Consider the following 19,943-nt stretch of genomic DNA (forward strand, 5'->3'; position numbering starts at 1 on the left):
TCTGGCAAAATTCACAATTGCTTGCGTAAATACATTTTATTTATTTATTTTTTTCCTCCGCTAGCGATCTATTTGCTTTCAAAGCATTTTTATCGCGGCAGGTTAATATAGTGTCAGTTATTGTCTCACACATGGACTAACTTGCCTATACAGAGGTGTTCCTTTAATGAGTTATTTATTTAAAACCCAAATGACACATATGGTTTTTTGGTCAACACTTCAAATTCCAAGCCACTCATTTTGAGTGGTAACTGGGCTGAATAAACACACTGTTTTTTGGGGAAAGCAATTGAGGTCGCCGGGAATCTTTCTGAGGTTGACCTAGGGTAAGCTGCCTGTGATAATTGTGCGTGTTTGTGTGTGTGTGTGTGAGAGAGAGAGCGGGAGAGAGGGACAAGATAGCAATTTACAAAGGTCAAAAAAAGCACAGTCACACCACTGATGCGAACCCCCGTGCTGGATCTGGCTCAAGCTCACCGCTGGCCGCTCCGACTCATCCACATAATTATATCAAAAGTGGTTTCGATGGCCGTGCTTTGCAGTAGTGCTGATTTGAGGGCGGTCACTGCAGCAAAGCCCCTGATGTAAGCGCAGGCAGTGTTATTTTCGCACCATGCATAAAGCTGTCGTTTACAGCAACTCCCTGACGTATTTCAGCGTTCGGATCCGCTCTGTGCACCAAAGAAGGAACACGCGGTAGACTTATCAAAGTGGTGCTGCGAGTGTAAACTTGGTGGTGCCATTTTAACAACTCTCAGGGGGTCTTTACGTCAGCAGAAGGAGTGAGGTTAATGTGTTCTTTTCCGTGATGCGTTCTTATCCGATGTCAGGAAAACAAAAGCTCATGCAGGGGTGACATGAATGTGTTGGTCCTTTTTCTGCTTTCCTTTTTATGGAGTAGAGTGATGGTGGTGCCCCCCCCCCCCCCCACAGTCACAACACACACTCTCACACACACACACACACACACACGCTCACACACACACACACACACACACAACCAGCCCACCCGCCAACCGCTCCGCCTCGCTGTGCGAGAGCGAGGTGTCCTGTGTAATCTGCTCTAAACGGGAGCCCTTGGGTCCTCACTGTGCACGCTGCAGCTGAAGAACGCTAATTAAAAAAGAATCATGACAACAGCGGGATTAACTGCTCTGCCAGGTCCCACTCCATCATTCCTCCAGTGAGAAAAGAAGAAGAGAGATGGAGAGCGAGAAGGAGCGAGGCGGTTTTGTAAACGCTGCGTGTTTTAATAAAGTGCCGTGTGACTCGCCGGGCTACAAACTTCCATATGTTCCAGCAAGTCCCAGGTGGTTCTTGTGAGTATGAAGGCGAGAGCAAGCGAGGGAGGGGGAGCAGAGAAGAAGAAAGAGGGCAAGTGCAAGATCCAGATGGAGACGGAGACGGTGTGTTTTTGGTCTTGTTGACTCGCTATCAGCAACAGGGAGGGAGGTAGGGACGTGCCCACATGTTAGAAATTTAGCATGAAGCGCATATAAATTCTAAAATCTCACAAAAGGCCTCCGTACCCACCATGAGGGAAAGCACCTGAGATTTCCCTGGTGTAATCTTTACAGGAGATCTGTGTTTTATGATTGCATGGAAGGGAAGGGAGTGAAGATGTGTGGACTCTTTATCCCCCCCCCCCCCCCCCTTAGTCCCAGGACACTCAATACATTTAGTATTGGTGTGAGAAGTACTTGCAAGGATTTCTCTGAAGACCACCCTTTATCACTCTTCAAGTCGAGACGAATACTCAACCAACCGACCAACGCACGCGAAGCCATTTTGAATGCAAATTCCTGCGCGCCGACATTCCCAAGTCACCTTGGCCCCCAAGTGACAAATTAGATATAATTAACTGCCATTTTACTCGCATACCTTTGGAACGGAGTCATTTGCCCACTGTTTGGCTTAACCTCTCTTCCATAGCCTGGTTTCCCCACCCGCTTCACTGTTCAGGCCAGAGAAACCTAGTACATTTTTAAGTGTTATTCATGATCACTAGTACCCATTGATATAGTGTTGCACACCTGCTGAGCAGCACTTATGTAATGGCCAACCTCAGACAGAGGCTGGAGTGATGTCCTCCCTGCTGCGCTGCTGGACAGCCTTGAGAAGGAGTAGACATGAAAGCAAGGTAAACGGACAGATAGACAGGCCTCCAACACCGCTTAAACTAACACCGTATCGAGTATGTGACCGTCTAGACTGTGGGCAGCGTGCCCTAGTTTTGGAATGGATAGTGAATGTGAGAAGGTATGTGTGTGTACGAGAGAAAGATGGATGCAGACAGGCAGATGTAGTGCTTACTTTGCTTGCATCGAATGACCGCTCCTGTGTGTGACCATGTGGTTGTGTAGTCTACCCACCAAGCTGAGCAGTTCTTCTGCACCCTTGGCATTGTTCGTGAATGTATGTGTTTGTTGTGTCTGGCTGTAGTTCTGCACAGTCGAGTTGGGTTATCCCATTGTTATTATTGAAAAATGCTTCAAAAAATTTATGGCGTAATCCAAATTTTATAATGTGGCCACAGGGTGGTGCAACTGCAGTCTTACTGAAAACGTAAAGGCACTACATAACTTCCAAAATGTACATAAAGCAATACACTTGTGGCGCTGTATACTGACAGCTTAGGTCATGGAGCATGTGTATCAAATAAAATACAGTAGGCCGATCTCCACTGTAGAACTAACCATGGCCTTTGTGGGGAATCTCAAGATTGTGTTAATGCTTACGGAAATGTTTGGTTGAATCTTAAGTTCGGTGTTCAGCTTAAAGGCTAGTTAGTCTTATGCAACAAAATTGGTTATGATAGGTTCTATGATGATTGGTTGTGTGTCTTTGTTACACCTGTACAACAGGACAGAACATCTGATTAGCTTGTCACATTTTTTTTTTTTTTTTTTTTTCATTTTCTTGCTTTTCAGACAAGTGACTCCTCAAGAAAGGGCTCATTTCGGTTGAAATTAGTTAAGTAATTGTGCGTTGAGTGAGTTTTTGGACTAGCTTTGAAGGTTCCTTTTTATCCTGTTAAACATATGTTGGCAATTACGTGGCATGCAAAAATAGAATGATTTGTCAAGGCTGTTGACATTGTGATGTATTGATGAGTTGACTGAGCAAAACAGGGCTGCACCTTGTGCCCAACATGATGGATCTGGAGTGATGGTGTCAGAAGAGTCCAATTTTAGGGCTTCAGACGTGACTCATAGCCAGCTGTTGTTAGGGTCGGCTCTCGGAGTGAGAGAGAAACAAGGGATGGCAATAAATAAAAAGAAAGGGAGGGACATTGGGAGGCAGGGTGTCGGAGGAAAAGAGACGAAATAAGTGGGTAGATAAATTATGTATAAGGAGAGGAGAGGAGCAGTAGGGCTATAGTGTGTCTGTGTGTGATTGTGATTGAGGGAGAGAGTGAGACCCATTCTGCCAACAAGTGTGTGTGTGTGTGTGTGTGTGTGAGTGATTGGAGAGAGCGAGACCCATTCTACCAACAACTGCGTTTGTTTGTGTGATTTGAGGGAGAGCGAGGCCCATTCTAACCAAATGCCAGTGGCAGAAATAACATCTGTGGCAGTCGGGTGCCCACTCTCCCCTGCCTACTCTTCCCACACTCCTGGAAAAAGTCCGCGTCAGAGTGGCCATCGTAATGCCTGCTGATTCAGATTGATGAGTATCTAATCCGCCTTAAGGTCACTTCTACATCAAACAAGACCCATGCAGAACAAGACGGCCATTTTTTAGGCAGTAGTTGGCCGGACCTCTATACAGAGCCTGTGCCCAGAGCATTACAGCTGAGCTCGGGTGAACCCATTGGGCAAGGGAAAACGGGAGAGGATGCGCCGGCCGCACTTTCTTTTTTCCCCTTCTCTTTCGTCCTCTCGACGTCTCTCTTTCTCTCTGTGACTCACCACTTAGACCTATCTCCTCGGGGAAGCGTGCCTGCAAGCCCGTGCTCTCACTCACTTGTCTGTGGCCTCTCATAAACTGTCATCTTTCATTCCTGCGCCAGCAGCACATTCAGAGACCAGTAAGAGCCCATATTCAGACATACGCGGCTCACGCCTCTCGTCAGTACACCATGATCAAAGCCATGCGTCGTTTTTCATGCATGTGCCGTTATCAGTAATAACACACCGTTCGTTTGAGGTTATTTATGTCATTGCCAGAGGTGCAAACTTGTCAAATCTGTGATACATGTATGTGTGATGATATGAGTTTTTGGAATGGGTGGGGCAGGGGGGGGTCTGGGTCTGTCACATGACCGAACTATGCGTGTTACGCAAGACAGAGAGAGCTGGAGACCTGGTTTTTAGTGTTTTTTTTTTTCCCCCCTTCGTTTTTGTTGCTATGAATTGCATGTTAAGCACAACTTGATTGTTTTATTAATCATGAACTGTTCTTTTTTTAGAACTTACATGGAAAGAATTCAAATTTAATCGTACGATTTTACTCCTCTCTGACCTTTTCATGCTGTGTGGTCAGCCATGGAGGGAGTGTCCCACTGTGTGTGTGTGTGTGTTTGTCTGTCTGGTGAGAAACCTGGTGAGGCGGGCAGTGGTCCAGCGTGAGGATTTACTGCCCCTTAGGAACCTTTAGGAGACACGGTGAGCAGGGGGAGCAGAGTGTGTGTGTGTGTGTGTGTTTGAAGGATAAGCCCCCCTGTTTTGCACCTCTTCAAACCTGCCCAGAGTCCAGCAACCCCCCCACCACACACACACACGCACCACCTACCCCAGAACAACTTGAAATAGTAATATCGCTCACACAAAGCCCTTCCTCCCTTTCTCTGTCTCTCCCACACCCTTGCAACACACACCACCACCACACCACACACACCCCTTTCTCTCTCTCTCTCTCTCTCTCTCTCTCTCTCTCTCTCTCTCTCTCATCGCTCCCCTCTCCTTTCTTTTTCTCTCTGTTGTGACAAACACTTGAGACGTGAGGCTGCTAATCCCGCTAATCCGTCTCAACTCCTCTGTGCTTCCACAGGCGGCCAGGAAACGCAAGATCTCCATCCTGAAAGCCCAGGGGAAGACGGCCGAGGCCATCCGCGAGCTCAACGAGTATTTGGAGCAGTGAGTGTTTTACAAGAGGATTTGGAGACCCACACACACACACCCCCCCCCACACCGCACACACCTCCATAGAGACCCCCCCGCCCCACACACACACACACACAAAGACCGACAGAGAGAGAGAGTGTTCCCCCTTCCATAACCCTTGTCCTGTCTCTTGTCCATTTTTTAATTAAAAGGGGTTTTGCATTCACTTTGGGTGCCCTCGACCCGGTCCCTCTGCGTAACTTCCCTCTATTGTTAGGGCCTGTTTGTCTGAGTGTCTTAAGTGCTCTCTCTCTCTCTCTCTCTCTCTCTCTCTCTCTCTGCCTTTCTCTCACCCTCTCTTTCTTTCTCTCCTGTTTTCCAGGTTTGTTGGAGACCAGGAAGCGTGGCATGAGCTGTCGGAACTCTACATCAATGAGCATGAGTAAATGGCCTTTAATATTAAACAGCTTCACTTACAACTTCACCTGAGACGTTAATCAGTGATGCCTCTGGCCATCCTTACAGCCAGGCTAACAGTACCCAACAATTCACCGTGGGAGAATGAATGATGGTCCAGTTCTAAGCTTTTTAGGAGTCTGATGATTAGGCCTCACTGCTTTCTTGACCACTTTATGGTACTGGAAAGAGTACCGTAAAACATGGCACACCTTTGCTCAGCTGTATGTAGCGATGAAGAGCTTAAATATGGGTGATGGGTCCATCGTGGAAAGATTGACTGAAGTCATGTCAGCCACTAGCCAGTAGAAATGTTACTGTAGAAATGAATATTTAAACCTAGCCCATGTTGCAATTACTCAGCAATATTAATTTGTCACCGTTAGATAATTTCATGTTATGGTTTCATGGTGCAGACCTGTAACCTTAGCCTACACTTATTGTAACGCAAGGAGCAGAATGTAAACCAGAAGCACCAAATTTGCAATTAGAAAATAACCACAGGATGACGTCAGCACTGTTAATATTTGCCCGCAATTTTATTTTCCAATCCTCTGTATACCCTTGTTTATTTAGTGTAGAAAGAGCTTTTGTGATCATCCCAAGTCCTCTCCCACTTCTCCCCTCGCATCACATTCACTCTCGCAGCTTGAGAGGTGATTACACAAGTGCCGACAGCTTGTTTTTAAACCCTTGGTGTCCTCTCAGGTAATATTTTCCCATGTCTGCGAGCCCGTCGAGTAGGATGGCTGCTTGACTCGGCTGTCTCTCTATGAGGACCACTTTGGAAGGCCGGCGAAATGCCTATCTCAGCTTGGGGTCGGCAACAAGCCCCCCCCCCCCCCTCCCCCCTCCCTTTTGTCCCACGGAATGGTGTGTTTTAATAGGATTTGCTCTCTTAAGTCTCCACTCATACGTTTTAGGAATGAAAAGAAGCTCTCCCCTGATCACCCCCTCCAGTCCCCTGCTGATATCTCTGTTGCCGGGATAGTGGTCCACCGGAGCAGAACGTTTGTTAAAAAAATCATTTGGGGATGCTTCACCCCAGCCCCTAGATACCTTACTGCTGGTTTCTGTTGGTTACTCTGTCTAAAACCAAATGCGTAAGTGCAAAAAAATCTTATCTGTGTGTGTGAGAGAGAGAGAGAGGGGGGCGGGGATTGCAAATACCTTCGTATGTGATTTTTGTGTGTGTGTCTGTGCACGAGAGAGAATGAATGAACCCCACGGTCTCCTTGGTTGCGTGCGGGTGTCAGCAGGAATGTGTGAGTACGGCGAGAAGGGCCCATCTTATTGGATGTATAATGTTCTGTTGACGGTCTGGGTGCCGTGGCTTTGTCCGTCGCTGCCGTGCCCAGGAGGAAATCCAGGGGTGAGCGGATTATCTGACTACTTAGGCCTGGCTCCACCAATATCACCCCATTCACCCTGACAGGCCCCCCTATCTGCAGGCGGGTAAGCCTCTAGTCCCCCCACCCCCTCACACACAAACACTTTGCCCTCGTGCTACTCTTCCGGACCGCCTCGGAATTATCACTCGTCTTTTTCCCTTCGGGAGAGAGTGTGTGAGAATGGGTAGCAGTTCTGGAAGTTCTGTTAAAGTGCCACCCTGTCCTCCCCACCCAGTGAAAAACAGTCTTTCCAGGGGAAACGAGCGAGGCCGACCTCAACCCTCTCCCAGGCTAGAAACACACAGATGGAGCACATCCTCTATGGGGTCACATATGGACAGTGAGGTGTAGTGACCTCCGAGGAGGTGAAGGAAGAGGCCATTTGATCAGCAGTGTGCTATGGATCTGTATTGCTTTAACTCCAACTCTGACTCTCTCCAATGCTATCTGTAGCTCTGTTGCTTGCTATCTTGTTGTTGTTGTGAGGTTTACATATTGCATTCTGAGGCTGTGCTCTCTGTGTATGGCTACATTGTTATAAGGGTGGTGCTATGCTGGATGGCTTTGCTGTGTGGTGGTACCATGAGGCCCAAAGGACACAATTCCCGGGGGGGTGCTGTGGCGTAACTGTCCACAGCATCCGTAACACAATCGGTCCCAAGTGCCTACGGGGACTCCGGTTCGAGTCCGACCCAGGTAATTTTCTGTTGCTGTGAGGTAGATTTGCTGTTTTTGTTGCGAGGCCTGGCCTGCTCCTGCTGCTGCTGATAAGTATAAGTATATATACTCTTTTGATCCTGTGAGGGAAATTTGGTCTCTGCATTTATCCCAATCCGTGAATTAGTGAAACACAGCACACAGTGTACACACAGTGAGGTGAAGCATACACACTAATCCCGGCGCAATGAGCTGCCTGCATCAACAGCAGCACTCGGGGAGCAGTGATGGGTTAGGTGCCTTGCTCAAGGGAACTTCAGCCATGCCTACTGGTCGGGGTTCGAACCGGCAACCCTTCGGTTACAGGTCAGAAGTGCTAACCAGTAGGCCACGGCTGCCCCCGATGGTGGTGGTGGTGGTACAGCGGGAGTCTGCTTCTCCTCCACTGCTGTTGATGGTGGTGCTGATGGTGGTGGTGGTGATACAGCAGGAGTCTGCTTCTCCTCCACTGCTGTTGATGGTGGTGCTGATGGTGGTGGTGGTGATACAGCAGGAGTCTGCTTCTCCTCCACTGCAGCCTGGCCCTGGTGGCAGCAGCACCACCATCTGAAAGTCTTTATGGAGAGGAAGTGGTAATTGTAAGCAGCCGTCAACCTTCCGAATGGCCTGGTCGCTCTCTCTTTTTCTCTCTTTCTTTCTTTCGGTCTCTCTCTCTCTCTCTCTCTCCCTCTCTCTCCCTCTCCCTCTTCCTCTTATTCATTCTGCCCCCTCCCCTCCTCTCATCTCTCTGCCTTGTGCTGCCTTCCGCTTTTGATGCGTGTCAAATGCGCTCCAAGTGGACTGATAGCCTCTGCATCTCGTGCGAGGCAGCAATGCCGCCGCTGCCATCACTTCACCGTTCCCTCTCGCCATTTGCGTCAGAGTCTAGCCCCCACCACCCCCCTCCCGTCATCTCACCCCAACACACCAACACCCCCTGACAGTCTCTCCCTCGCCCTGCCAACAATAAGATTGCCGTAGGATTAGCGTCCACAAACGAGCACACTGGAATGCGTGTGCCCACCCCCCCACCCCACCCCTACCTCCACGGCGCTTGCTTTTTGCGGACGTGGCGAAGCGTCGTTATGGATGCAGATGTGTGCGCGATCACGCACCGGCTTTGGTGCCTGGCGTTTGGGGGCGGCGAAGGGGCCAGGCGAAGCACTCTCTCTAGGTGCTCTCGCTCTCTAGCTCCCCTCCACCACCACCACCACCACCTCCTCTATCCATTCCTTAAGTGCTCCTCCATGGCTTGCGGTTTAGGGCTCCTAACAGAACAGAGGCTAGTGGGAGCCAAAGGGTGAGTGAAAGGGCCCCACTCCATGTCAGTGGGTCTCAAATGTTGTCCATCATTCTTGGGTTGTGTGTGTGCGTGTGTGTGCGTGTGTGCGTGTGCCTGTGCGTGTGTGTGTGCGTGTGTGTGCGCGTGCGTGCTATTGGAGTTGGGGGCGGGGTGGGAGGGGGCGTATAATGTTCACAGTGTATGGTTTTTCCGTCAAGTGGATATTTGGTCAGATAAAGTGAACAGACGGCCAAAGTTAGTCTGTCTGTGTGTGTGTGTGTGTGTGTGTGTGTGTGTAGGAACTGTAGCGTTGTGTGTGTGTACACGCGATGACTTATCTTGTATACTCCCATTATAATAGTGGGTCCCCCATCCAAATATTTTGCTGTGCTTCAGCACATTTGTGAAAATTTGGCAAATGAAAGCACAAATTAATGTGTTTTTCCATCACTACTGTGATTACGAATATTGTCCAGAGGGCATAACCGCATAATCAAATGACCGCCCACAAAATATGAAGTCAAGAACTTTCTGGTTTTAATATGTGAAAGTAGCATTGATGCCATATTAGATGGGAAGTGATAAAATGCTCTAATGTTAGCAGCCCACAGTAAAATTCCCAAATTGTTCTTTTACAAGAACAGTAATGACTTTCCTTGCACCCTCTTCAGATATAATGTACGTACCACTGAACGTGATCTGCACGAAAACTGGCTTAATCTCAATTTCATCTCTGTCTGTACTGAACCACTTGTATAGAATGTATAGAAGCTTTTTTGTGATGTGGCAGTTATTTTTCATTCAAAAATGCATTCAAAACAGGTGATACTTGGCTCTGAACCTTGAAGGGATAACTGTATATGTATGTATGCCATGTACTGTATACTATGCCCCATACATTATGTATTATGTGCATTTGCATATGTGTGCTCTGTGTGGGCATAAGCGGGCCCTTTCCTTTGACATTTTTGCCTTGAAGGGGAAAGTGAATGGTGTCTGTGTGTGTGTGTGTGTGTGTGTGTGTGTGAGTGCACCGCGGACTGCAGATTAGTGTGAGAGGCGAACAGCTCAGCAGTCTGTCGCGGCGGTGATCTCATCCAGAGAAGACGGCACGTAGCAGCTGCCCGCCCGTCTGCACTCCACAGTGACCTCAGGAACGACGCTCGCACTGCGAATTCAGACAGACAGAGAAAGTGATAGAGCGCGTGGCAGGGAGAGGTTTAGAGAGTGGCGAGGGAGTGGGGGGGGGGGAGGGAGGCAGACAGATTGATGCCGTGCGTCTCAAAATGTGGTGGAGATCTCACACTCCGAGCAACTTCCCTGGCCCGCCGCCCTGTTCCCTCCAAACACCCAGGAACGAGGAAATGATGGAATGGGTCGGCGACGGCCTCAGGATGATGTCAACCTGCCTGCTGCGTCCGCGGTTTCACCACAAGTCTGCGTTAACGTCGAGCGCCGTTTTTATTTTCACAGCCCTTTTCTTTTTCCTCCTTCTTCTCCTCCTCCTCCTTTTTTCAATTATGGATATCGAAGGCTGGTTTCCTGGACGGGGTGTTAAACGCAAAGCCAAATTTAGTCCAGGATAAGACTTAATCTGTGAAGTCATCCCTAAAAGTGCTCCATACCACTGAACTGAACTCTTATTCTGTGTTCTGTGCCTGTGAACTGACATTGTGCTAGTGGTTGCACACAATGGTAGGTATTCATTTGCTGTAACCTTTTGAGTGAAAGTGTGTCATAAACCGGCCCTTTGTTCTCCTGTGTTTTTTTTCTCTTCCTCTAGTTACGCAAAGGCTGCCTTCTGCCTGGAAGAGCTTATGATGACCAACCCGCACAACCACTTGTACTGTGAGCAGTATGCCGAGGTATGGGCTGACTGTTTGACGTTTGCCACGAATATGACTTGCGACTGAGTAGGTGTTGAACTAGCCGCTTCTCTGACTGTGGTCACAGTAGGAAATGTGTGGTGTCTTGTGGCGTATCCACGTCACGACTTTGCCAAATTGAATTTACAGAACCTCAAGGGAGCCATTTTCTTTCTCGGGCCTAAATGACCGTTCCCACAGTGTTTGCAGTAAAACCGAACTTGTAAAACAAATTCGGGGGGCTTGTGAATGAATTCATTGGCACACTTGTCCTGTATGCAATGTCGTGTCTTGTATTTGTCTTACAGAAAACCTTGTAGTTATTGCACATTGTTCCAGTTTGACCCAAAGTTAATCAGCGTCCCTTCCCCCTCCCCTTCTCCCTCTCTGCCACGGTGTGACCTTGTAGGTGAAGTACACCCAGGGGGGCATGGACAACCTGGAGCTGGCCCGAAAGTATTTTGCCCAGGCACTGAAGCTGAACAACAGAAACATGCGGGCCTTGTTCGGCCTCTACATGGTGAGTCGGGCCTCACTCAGTGCAGGCCCGGGGTCGGGGATGGGAAAACAAACAGCCAACCCGTGTGTTTGTGCGCCCTACACATGTTTTCCTGAGGTGGATAAAGTGAACATTGTGATTTTTTTTTAAATTTTTTTTTTTATGTTTCTGAGAAGGATGGGTAGTCTCCACTGAGTCAGCCAGACTTGACTGACGTCTAACATGCGCACAAACTCATGCACATACACACACCGACCTTCACACACTCCCCTGCTCACTCTCTCCACGTCCCAGGAAACATTGGTATTTTCTCTGTAACCTAAACCCCAAACGGCCTCTCTCTCTTTTTTTTTTTTTTTAATTTCTCCCCTGCTACATTCTCGACTGTGTTTACGGTCCAGGTAAAATAAACCAGGAGCTGTTAAAGCAGCCGAGAGCAGTTGTCGGCCACTGCAACTGAGGCCCTGTCCAGTACTGGGGGGGGGTGGCTTTCCGCCATTTCCATGGTTCCCCAGGCTGCACCTCCGCTGAACACTCCTTTCATCTTGGTATTTATTTCAACAGGAAGTTGTCTATTAACGCCAATGCATCATTTGTAAGTGAGGCCTGACATGTGAACACAAACGGCCCAGTTGCCGGCGAGAGCACGGCAGCACACAGGCTCCATCAGTGTGTAAGACACACGCGTGCGCAGTATACCACCCCTACACACACACACACACACACACACACACACACACACACACACACCTATCTGTACAGCCAGTACTGTGATTAGTTAGTGACTCCCATAGTGGACCTTTGATCCAGAGGGCCGTCAGTGTTTTGATCTCCTGAGTTTGGCATGATTTGATCTCCTGAGTTTGCCATGGCATTGATGCCACAACCAAGGGAAAAGTGGTGGTTATCCTCCAAGACCCTCCTTCAAGCCTTGTAAGTATTCCCCACTGGGAGCAGCAGCTGGCCCAAGGGGCATCTCTGTTATTTGCACACAGACACCCCCTCGCTGGGGACCTTCCTGCACCAGCTGTTGAACCTCCACTGCAGTAAGAGGCAGTTAAAGGCGGCGCTGCCAGTCTCTAGCTCCCATTAAAGGAGTGGGTCCAGAGGGATAGGGGGGAGAACCCAAACCGTATGCCATGAAATCCACATACTGAAACATACTCTTCTCCCTCTCTCTCTCTCTCTCTCTCTCTCTCTCTCTCTCTCTCTCTCTCTCTCTCTCTCTCTCTCTCACACTCTTTCCCCTTTTTCTCTGCCTTTCTCTCCAACTTTGGAGTTTAAGAAGAGGTCCCTTCTGTTGGCTCTGACTTCAGGTTTCAGCATGCCGTCCATCCATCTGTCGGTGGTGGTGGTGGGGTGGTGGTAGGGGGTTGGGGTGGTGGTAGGGGCTGGGGGGGGGGGCTTAAGGCTTTCATGTGCTGCCCACTTGCTTGGCCTCCTCCTGGGCGAACGCCTGGTAAAGCTGAGCCTGGACCAGAATGTGTAGCAGGGTAACACTACACATCACATATACACACAGAAACACACACACATGCGCACACACATGCACGCGCGCACACACACACACACACACACACACAGAAATACACTTAGACATATAAGTATGTGCGCACACACACATAAACACAAGCAAGCAAGCAAGCGCACACACACACCGCATACATACACACACACACACACACACACACACTCACACAAACACAAACTTACACAAGCGCAGACACACACTTAGACACATAAACACACACACTGCATCAAGTACGAGGGGATTTGCGGTTGGCAGAGCCGTGGGGAGGAGGCGGCGGTGAGCAGGCGGGCGGGCGCGCTGCGAGGCGGGCGTGCGGGTAGGCGGGCGGTTAGGGGAGCCGCCGGGCGGAGAGCATGATTCACATGGCCGCGGCACGCCGCTCCCCAGACACACTCCAGGCCTGTCATCACCGGCTATCTCTGGTGTTACACCAATTTGGGAGCATTAAGAGATGCTGGCTTTGCAAGAGTGAGAGAGAGGGAGAGGGAGAGGGGAATGGAGAGAAAGAAAGAGGGATGGGAGGGAGTTGAAGAGGCAGAGAGAGAGAGAAAGTGAAGAGGAAGGGTTTTTGCGTTCCGATCGCCGGCGAGTGCGCTCAGATTTTCCCTCCCCGTTAAACCTTTTTTCCTCGTGCCGCAGCTGCGTGGACTGGTGTTGGGCAAGTGTGGACGTGGTGTGGTGTGGTGAGGGAGGGGTGTTTTGGGTAGGGGGACGATCTTTTTGCCATGCCGTTTCTGCCATGACGACCACACCGATGCGGTTTCGTGTTTGTCTCGATGACACTTTTATTGCTGGTTTACCGCATATTCTTAACTTTTTTTTTTTTCCCCTCATGTGCGAAACTCTGTTTTCCTCTGGGTCGCTCGCTGTAGTTCTCTTTCTTCTGTTTCCTCCCTCTCTCTCTCCTCTCTCTCTTTTCTTTCATCCTATCATATGTACACTCTTCCTCATGCTTTTTTGTTCTCTCTCTCTCTCGTGTTTTTCTCTGGGTCTAGTCTGCCAGTCATATTGCAGCCAGCCCGAAAGTCAGCGCCAAGGTCAAGAAGGACAATGTGAAATACGCCGCCTGGGCCGCCAGTCAAATCAACAAAGCCTATCAGGTGAGTCCCCCAGTGCCCGTCATACCCCTGCCCGCCCCCTCCCAGTCACAGGGAACCTCTTTGAAGGTTTGGTGTGTTTGGCTGTGTGCATGTGTGGTGAGTGGTGTGTGTGTGTGCTTGTTTATGAGTATGAGGATGCATAAAGATGTTTGTGTCTGTACGCGTGCGTGTGTGTATGTGTGTGTGTGTGTGTTTGTGTGTTCATTCCGCGCTGCTGGCTGTGTTTGGGCCGCGCTTGGGTACATTTTCAGCTAATGTGTTGACTTTAGCCCACAGGGCCAGGCCTTGTGTTTCACAGCTGTTTTCTATGTTTGCATGTAAAAGTAGAGCTATCGATTCCGCCCGCATGAATCACCACCTTGTGCGTTGGTGTGTGCGTGCGCACGCGCATATATATATATGTGTGTGTGTGTGTGTGTGTGTGTGTGTGTGTTTTCGAGGCGTCGGGACGAGATGGTGAGAGGAAAGTATGCGGTGGCTCCTACACCGCTGATGGCTGGAGAGGTAGGAAGAGGCCAGGAGTGAGGGAGAGGGATGAGGGTGGTGGAGACAGACTGTTAGTGGAGAGGAGGGAGGGGAAAAACTGAGGTGCTGGTCAGATGGTATCGCGGAGAGAAAACACGGTTTACGGCGTTGCCATGACACACGGGCGCATAAATGCACGTTTAACAGAAATCCTAACTGCCATTAAACGATAGACGCTGCTTATTTAAGCATTGACAGTTAAACACATAATAAGAGGGTCCTTAGTCAGCAGACGAATTGCATCAAAAAATCCCCCTGCTCTCCACCTCCTCCATCAAGCACACACTCATCTGCTCTGGTGCACTCACACAGACGCACACACACAAACATACATACAGCAGTCCTACAGCGCATGGTGGGAACAGATTTCAGCCTCCCTCCCTCCTCTGTCTCTTTCTTTCTCTCTCTCTCTCTCTCTCTCTCTCTCTCTCTCTCTCTCTCTCTCTCTCTCTCTCCTTCTGTCTCTCTGTTTCTCTCATCCTCTTTCTCTCTCTCCTGAGTGCTTGGCCCACTCTGTCAGTGCAATCTCTCCAAGCATTTAGGGCAGTCTCACTACACGCACCCAACTCTCTCTCTCTCTCTCTCCTTCTGTCTCTCTGTTTCTCTCATCCTCTTTCTCTCTCTCCTGAGTGCTTGGCCCACTCTGTCAGTGCAATCTCTCCAAGCATTTAGGGCAGTCTCACTACACGCACCCAACTCTCTCTCTCTCTCTCTCTCTCTCTCTCTCTCTCTCTCTCTCTAGCACTGTTTTTGCTCTCTGTCCTTTCCCAGTCCTTGTTGTGGGTGATCTCACCGGGCTAGCCATTAGACTGATGGTGGAGTTGCAGCAGGTCCTCTATCTTGTCTCTCCAGGCTCGTAATCCTTCACAAAGCCACACAGCCACAATTATGTCCTGCATCAAGACAACCTTAGAACTTGTTGACTATAAATCCGACCCCCTGCGCTTTTCTTTTTGTGAAGGGTCCTCCTACTTATCCATTAGTGTGGATATATGAGACAAGACTTTGATGGACAGGACACACAAACACAATTTGGGGGGAAGGAGACACTCCTGGCTGTATTGGACTCTGCTGCTTGTGCACAATATCCTTGTCTATGAGTGATGCAATAGAACACTGAATGTTTTTGTGGAACAACAGCGATCACTTGCTTTTCCGTAAGTACCCCGCTTGATGGAACAGTCAGGGAGTGACGGCACTATCAGTTCCCGCATCAACTCAGTTAAAGCATCCCACAAAAAGGACACGTAAGGATGCATTCATACATTTAGCCTCTTGCTATGACCAAGTAGACTGCTGTCTGTCTGCTCTAAGTCATTATTTACTTGATCAGAAATGGCTGATTCTGTGATCGAGACGTGCAGTGTGTAGACGGCCATCCCCAGCCCAGAGGGTGTCTGATTTAGCAGGTCGGCATGCAGCACCTCAGCACTGCAGAGGCCCAGAAGTTGCAGAAGCTTGTCAAGCGCCTTGAGAAATGACCCCTCGCTGCTCTTTGAGAAGGTGAAGGGCCTGTCACTCCAGAGTGGGTGCTGGCTGATTGATGGCGACTTTAAAGGCTTTGCGGCGGTGTCGGCGGTGAACACTCACGGCGTACCTGGTGCTTATCATACCTTCACTTAACGCACAGGCAGGCAGGTGGTCGAGGCCCGGCAGCAATGACTGGTCATCTGGAGGTCACGGCTGCGAGGTGCGTGGCAAGGAACTTTAAAAACCCCACTCGCTCCTCATCGCACGCATTCGTCTGATCGCTTATCTCCGCCTCCTCACTCCCCTTCAGTTGGAAAAAAGTACACAAGCATAGTTTATTGGGTAATTTCTGTCGACGTATGATTTGAGATAGGAGTTTGTATGTTGAAGCTGTGAGTATGAAGACAAATCATTGATGTGCAGTGACGCATCGTCTTGTACGCCTCACCCTGGATGTGCCAAGAGCAAAGGATTGTTGCACACAACAGAGCACTCTTCAACAACAAAAAAGGGAAAAAAAAAAAGAAATACTTTTTTTTTTTTTTCCATCCCTTTTTCTTTTTTTCTTCCTGAATGCTCTCTGCACCGTGACACTATTACTGTCTGTATTACAAGGTTGCCTGGAAAATGTGGTGTCTTGTGTAGCACCGCAGGCTGGGCCCAGTTAGACCTGGAGCCTCCCCACTGCTCTGCTGGGCTCATCAGATAACCCCTCAGGCCTATGGAAGCTCAATGGAGTGTGAAGCAGAGCTGGAACTGGAGCCCAACAGTAAGAGCAGGCTCGTGGAGCAGGCAGCAGAGGAACAGAAGCTCTTTGGGCTTGGTGATGGTGTAGTGGTTGGGAAACTAAACTTCCAAGCAGAAGGCAGAAAGTCATGGGTTCGATTCCCAGCTTCCACCACTATCATTGGGTCCCTGAGCATATAACCCCCTACCATCCCTGTAATTGGTCTCTGTAAGTCGCTCTGGATAAGCATGTCATCCAAATACGTAAGAGTAATACTGGGAGTAAGAGGCTTGTGTAGCAGGCAGTGGAAGAGAGGCCCTCTGAAAAACCTGCACAGTGAGCGCAGGCCAGACAGTGGAGAAGAATGCTGTGGTGTTGGTGGTTCTTGAAGACTCTGACTTCTTTGGGTTTTAGTTAATGTTGGTGTTACTGGCAAGTGGTTAAAATGTATTTAACTAGCAGTTGTGGTAGTAGGGCATCATGTTGAATTACATGGCCCAGGCTTTTGTCACGGTCCTGGGAGGAAAATTGTTTATTTCCGGATGTTTCTCTTGACCCTGCTCTTGTGTGTTCCCTAATCTGTCTGCCACCTCTGGTTATGGGTGACTCACACCGCAATTACCCAGTCGACCGCTGACCAGCTCACATACAAACACACACATCCATAGCAACAGTGTAAGACACACACACACGCACACAATGTGTATGTGTGTTTGTGTTTGGCCTGCCTGAACTGACCCATAACAGGAGAGGTGATTGTGTGTGTGTGTGTGGGGGGGGGGTCTGCGCACGCTTTTAAATGATGGGCTACTGCACTTTCATACACTCATAGTGGAATGGAAGATGAATGACTCCCTAAAGCCAACAAACCAGGGGACCAGGGGGCACAAGGCCAGAACAGGAGCGTTAAGAACAGGACTCGTGGTTGGTTACTTTGGTGGATGGAATGAGGTGGCTTTTGGGGGTTTGGGTGTCTCCAATGAGGCTCACCCCCTGCCTGGGAAGTAGCACTCTGTGCACTCTCTCTGCTGCGGTGCTGTTTCACTGTGTTAGGCTGATGACTCAGTGGAATATGGCTCGCTCTGGGGCTGCTGTGCTCCTCTTACCCGCTTCCAACCTTTCTCTCTCTATTTTTCTCTTTTTCTTACTTTCTCCTATCCTGTCTTCCCCATTCTTCTCTTCCCTGGACATCAGACAGCTAAATGGTTTAGACCATGAAGTTTTTTTATTTTTTTTTTTAAGGAGATCGGCAAAAAAATAAACAAGAAAAATAAAATGTATAGAAGATTAAGATTTTCTGTTTTGGAGATATAGGCGTGTGTGCGTGTGTGTGTGTGTGTTCCGTGGCTACAATGATTGCCTTTTATTGGCCTGGCGGGGCTATCCTGTTTTAATTGAGGAGATGGATGCTGAGGGGCAGTGGAGATGAGTCACACCAGATGGGGCGTCCTGCCCCAGGAGAGAGAAGAATGAGTGGGGGAAAGGAGAGCACTGGAGGAGAAGTTGCTGGAGTTTCAGGGGCCGAGAGGGAGTGACTCATTAGGGACATTTTCCTCCCTCTTTAAAAACAACGCCTACTCGCGCAAGCCAATCAAGCGAAAAAAAACTACCTGATGACTCCTATGCTCTGATTAGGTCAATTAAGCCGTTGGTTCAGACGTCCTCAGCTGCCTTAGTCATGGGCGAGTAATAAGCCAGGAAGGGGAAGCTGTCATGTTTTTAAGCACTGGGTTTTTTTTTCGTAACCAGAAAGAATTTTGGTGTCCTTTTTTTTCTTTTCTTTTTTTTTCTTTCTTTTTGGTGTGTTACAAAATGTGATAATTGTCGTAAAGGAATTCAGTTGTGAGTTTGGAAAGTCCAACATGCATTTTTGTCATGTCTGTGGGTAGCCAATCAAAAATAAAACAGGTTTGTTTAGTACCCTCATATGGTACAGGCTTCTCATCTGGTTCATGGACTATAACTGTTCATCTACAAAAGAAGGCCTTTGGTATTTGGTTTTAGTAGGTGTGTGCACTTTCTTCCCTTATGCATGCTGCCTCTCCAGAGTTCAGTTTTAAATTTGACCCCTGAGTAAGCCATTTTTGGCACCTGGACATGGCACTTTTTTCACCCCTTTACCTGGTTTTCTCTTTGTGCTCTTCTCCTTTAGCTGGCCGGCCGTGGGACCAAGGAGAACAAGTGCTCCATGAAGGCTGTGGAGGAGATGCTGGAGTCCATGCAGATCACCATGTCCTGAGCCTGGAGTCCATACATCTCTCTCTCTCTCTCTCTCTCTCTCTCTCTCTCTCTCTCTCTCTCTCTCTCTCTCTCTCTCTCCTCTCTCTCTCTCTCTCTCTCTCTCTCTCTCTCTCTCTCTCTCTCCCCCTCTCTCCGTCAACTACACCCATCACTACATGGCAGCTCCTACTGTATAGCTCCACCCTGCCACCGCCACGGTGATCAGGATATAGGGCTCCCCCATTCCAGCCCCCCAACCCACCCCTCACCCTCTTTGATATCCATCATGGGTCATTTAGGTTTTGTTTGTCAGGCCTTCTGCAGCAGAAGCCAGTAGAGTACTCCCTACAGTGCAAAATCAGGGACTAGAATGTTAATAGAGGACTTTAAGTTATTTAAAACGAAGAGGCTGCGAGTGTGTGACCTGTTTGACCTTGTGTCTGAATGATGTAACCTTTTTATCGTGGTCGACCCCTCTGGGTCAACCAACTGCCTGTCTCAATAAAGAGTTGTTATAATAGAAAATAATAAATAAGGATAACAAAATCAAATGTGTCTTTTGCCCAAGTGTTTTCCCATCTCTCATCAAAGGGGATTTATGGACCTCCCCTCCTGTTATTTCTTTCTTTCTGTTATCCTCTGCTTTTTATCTGGGTGTTTGGCAGAGCCGACCCAATTGACGTGCCCGCCCAGGGCGACCGTCAGCTGAGGCACGGCAATCAGGCTCGGTGCAGAGTGGCGGTCAGGCAGCTGGATGAAGTTCTTACACTTCCAAAAGGGAACCACGCTATCAGACCACCTAGCCAGCGCTGCAAGTACTTATCGTAATGATAAAGATGATAATGATGTCCGCCTACGCCGTCAATGCTTCCATAGAATGCCTTCTCAGCAGACTCTGTCTGTTTGTGGTGTTGGGGGGGGGGGGGTTGCGGGTTGAGTGTGAACTGGCATAGCCCCCATTTCCATTTCGCCCAAAGGCAGTGCAGGATCTGCTGAAACACTTTAGGGTGGCCGAGAAGGAAAGGCTCATTAGGGAAAAAAGAAAAAAAAGGAGGGGGGGGGGGCTGCATGTAAGAGCCCAGCTTCTCGCTTCTCAGTCAGATCCAGCTGGGGCTTGGAGAAACACCATCCAAATC

The 19,943-nt window shown here is 49.0% G+C and overlaps 1 protein-coding gene across 1 annotated transcript in view; it reads left to right on the plus strand.

Moving 5' to 3' along the window:
* Positions 1-19,358, plus strand: part of emc2 (ER membrane protein complex subunit 2) — a 32,700-nt gene extending 13,342 nt beyond the window's left edge. The window contains exons 6-11 of the mRNA XM_042107587.1: positions 4,993-5,078; positions 5,428-5,487; positions 10,654-10,735; positions 11,145-11,255; positions 13,761-13,865; positions 18,740-19,358. Of these exons, the coding sequence (XP_041963521.1) occupies positions 4,993-5,078; positions 5,428-5,487; positions 10,654-10,735; positions 11,145-11,255; positions 13,761-13,865; positions 18,740-18,826 (531 nt within the window). The 3' untranslated portion in view covers positions 18,827-19,358. The remainder of the gene's footprint in view (positions 1-4,992; positions 5,079-5,427; positions 5,488-10,653; positions 10,736-11,144; positions 11,256-13,760; positions 13,866-18,739) is intronic.
* The last annotated feature ends 585 nt before the right edge of the window (positions 19,359-19,943 follow it).

The sequence above is a fragment of the Alosa sapidissima genome, chromosome 10 (genome assembly GCF_018492685.1).
Source record: "Alosa sapidissima isolate fAloSap1 chromosome 10, fAloSap1.pri, whole genome shotgun sequence".
In the NCBI taxonomy this organism is placed as follows: Eukaryota; Metazoa; Chordata; class Actinopteri; order Clupeiformes; family Clupeidae; genus Alosa; species Alosa sapidissima.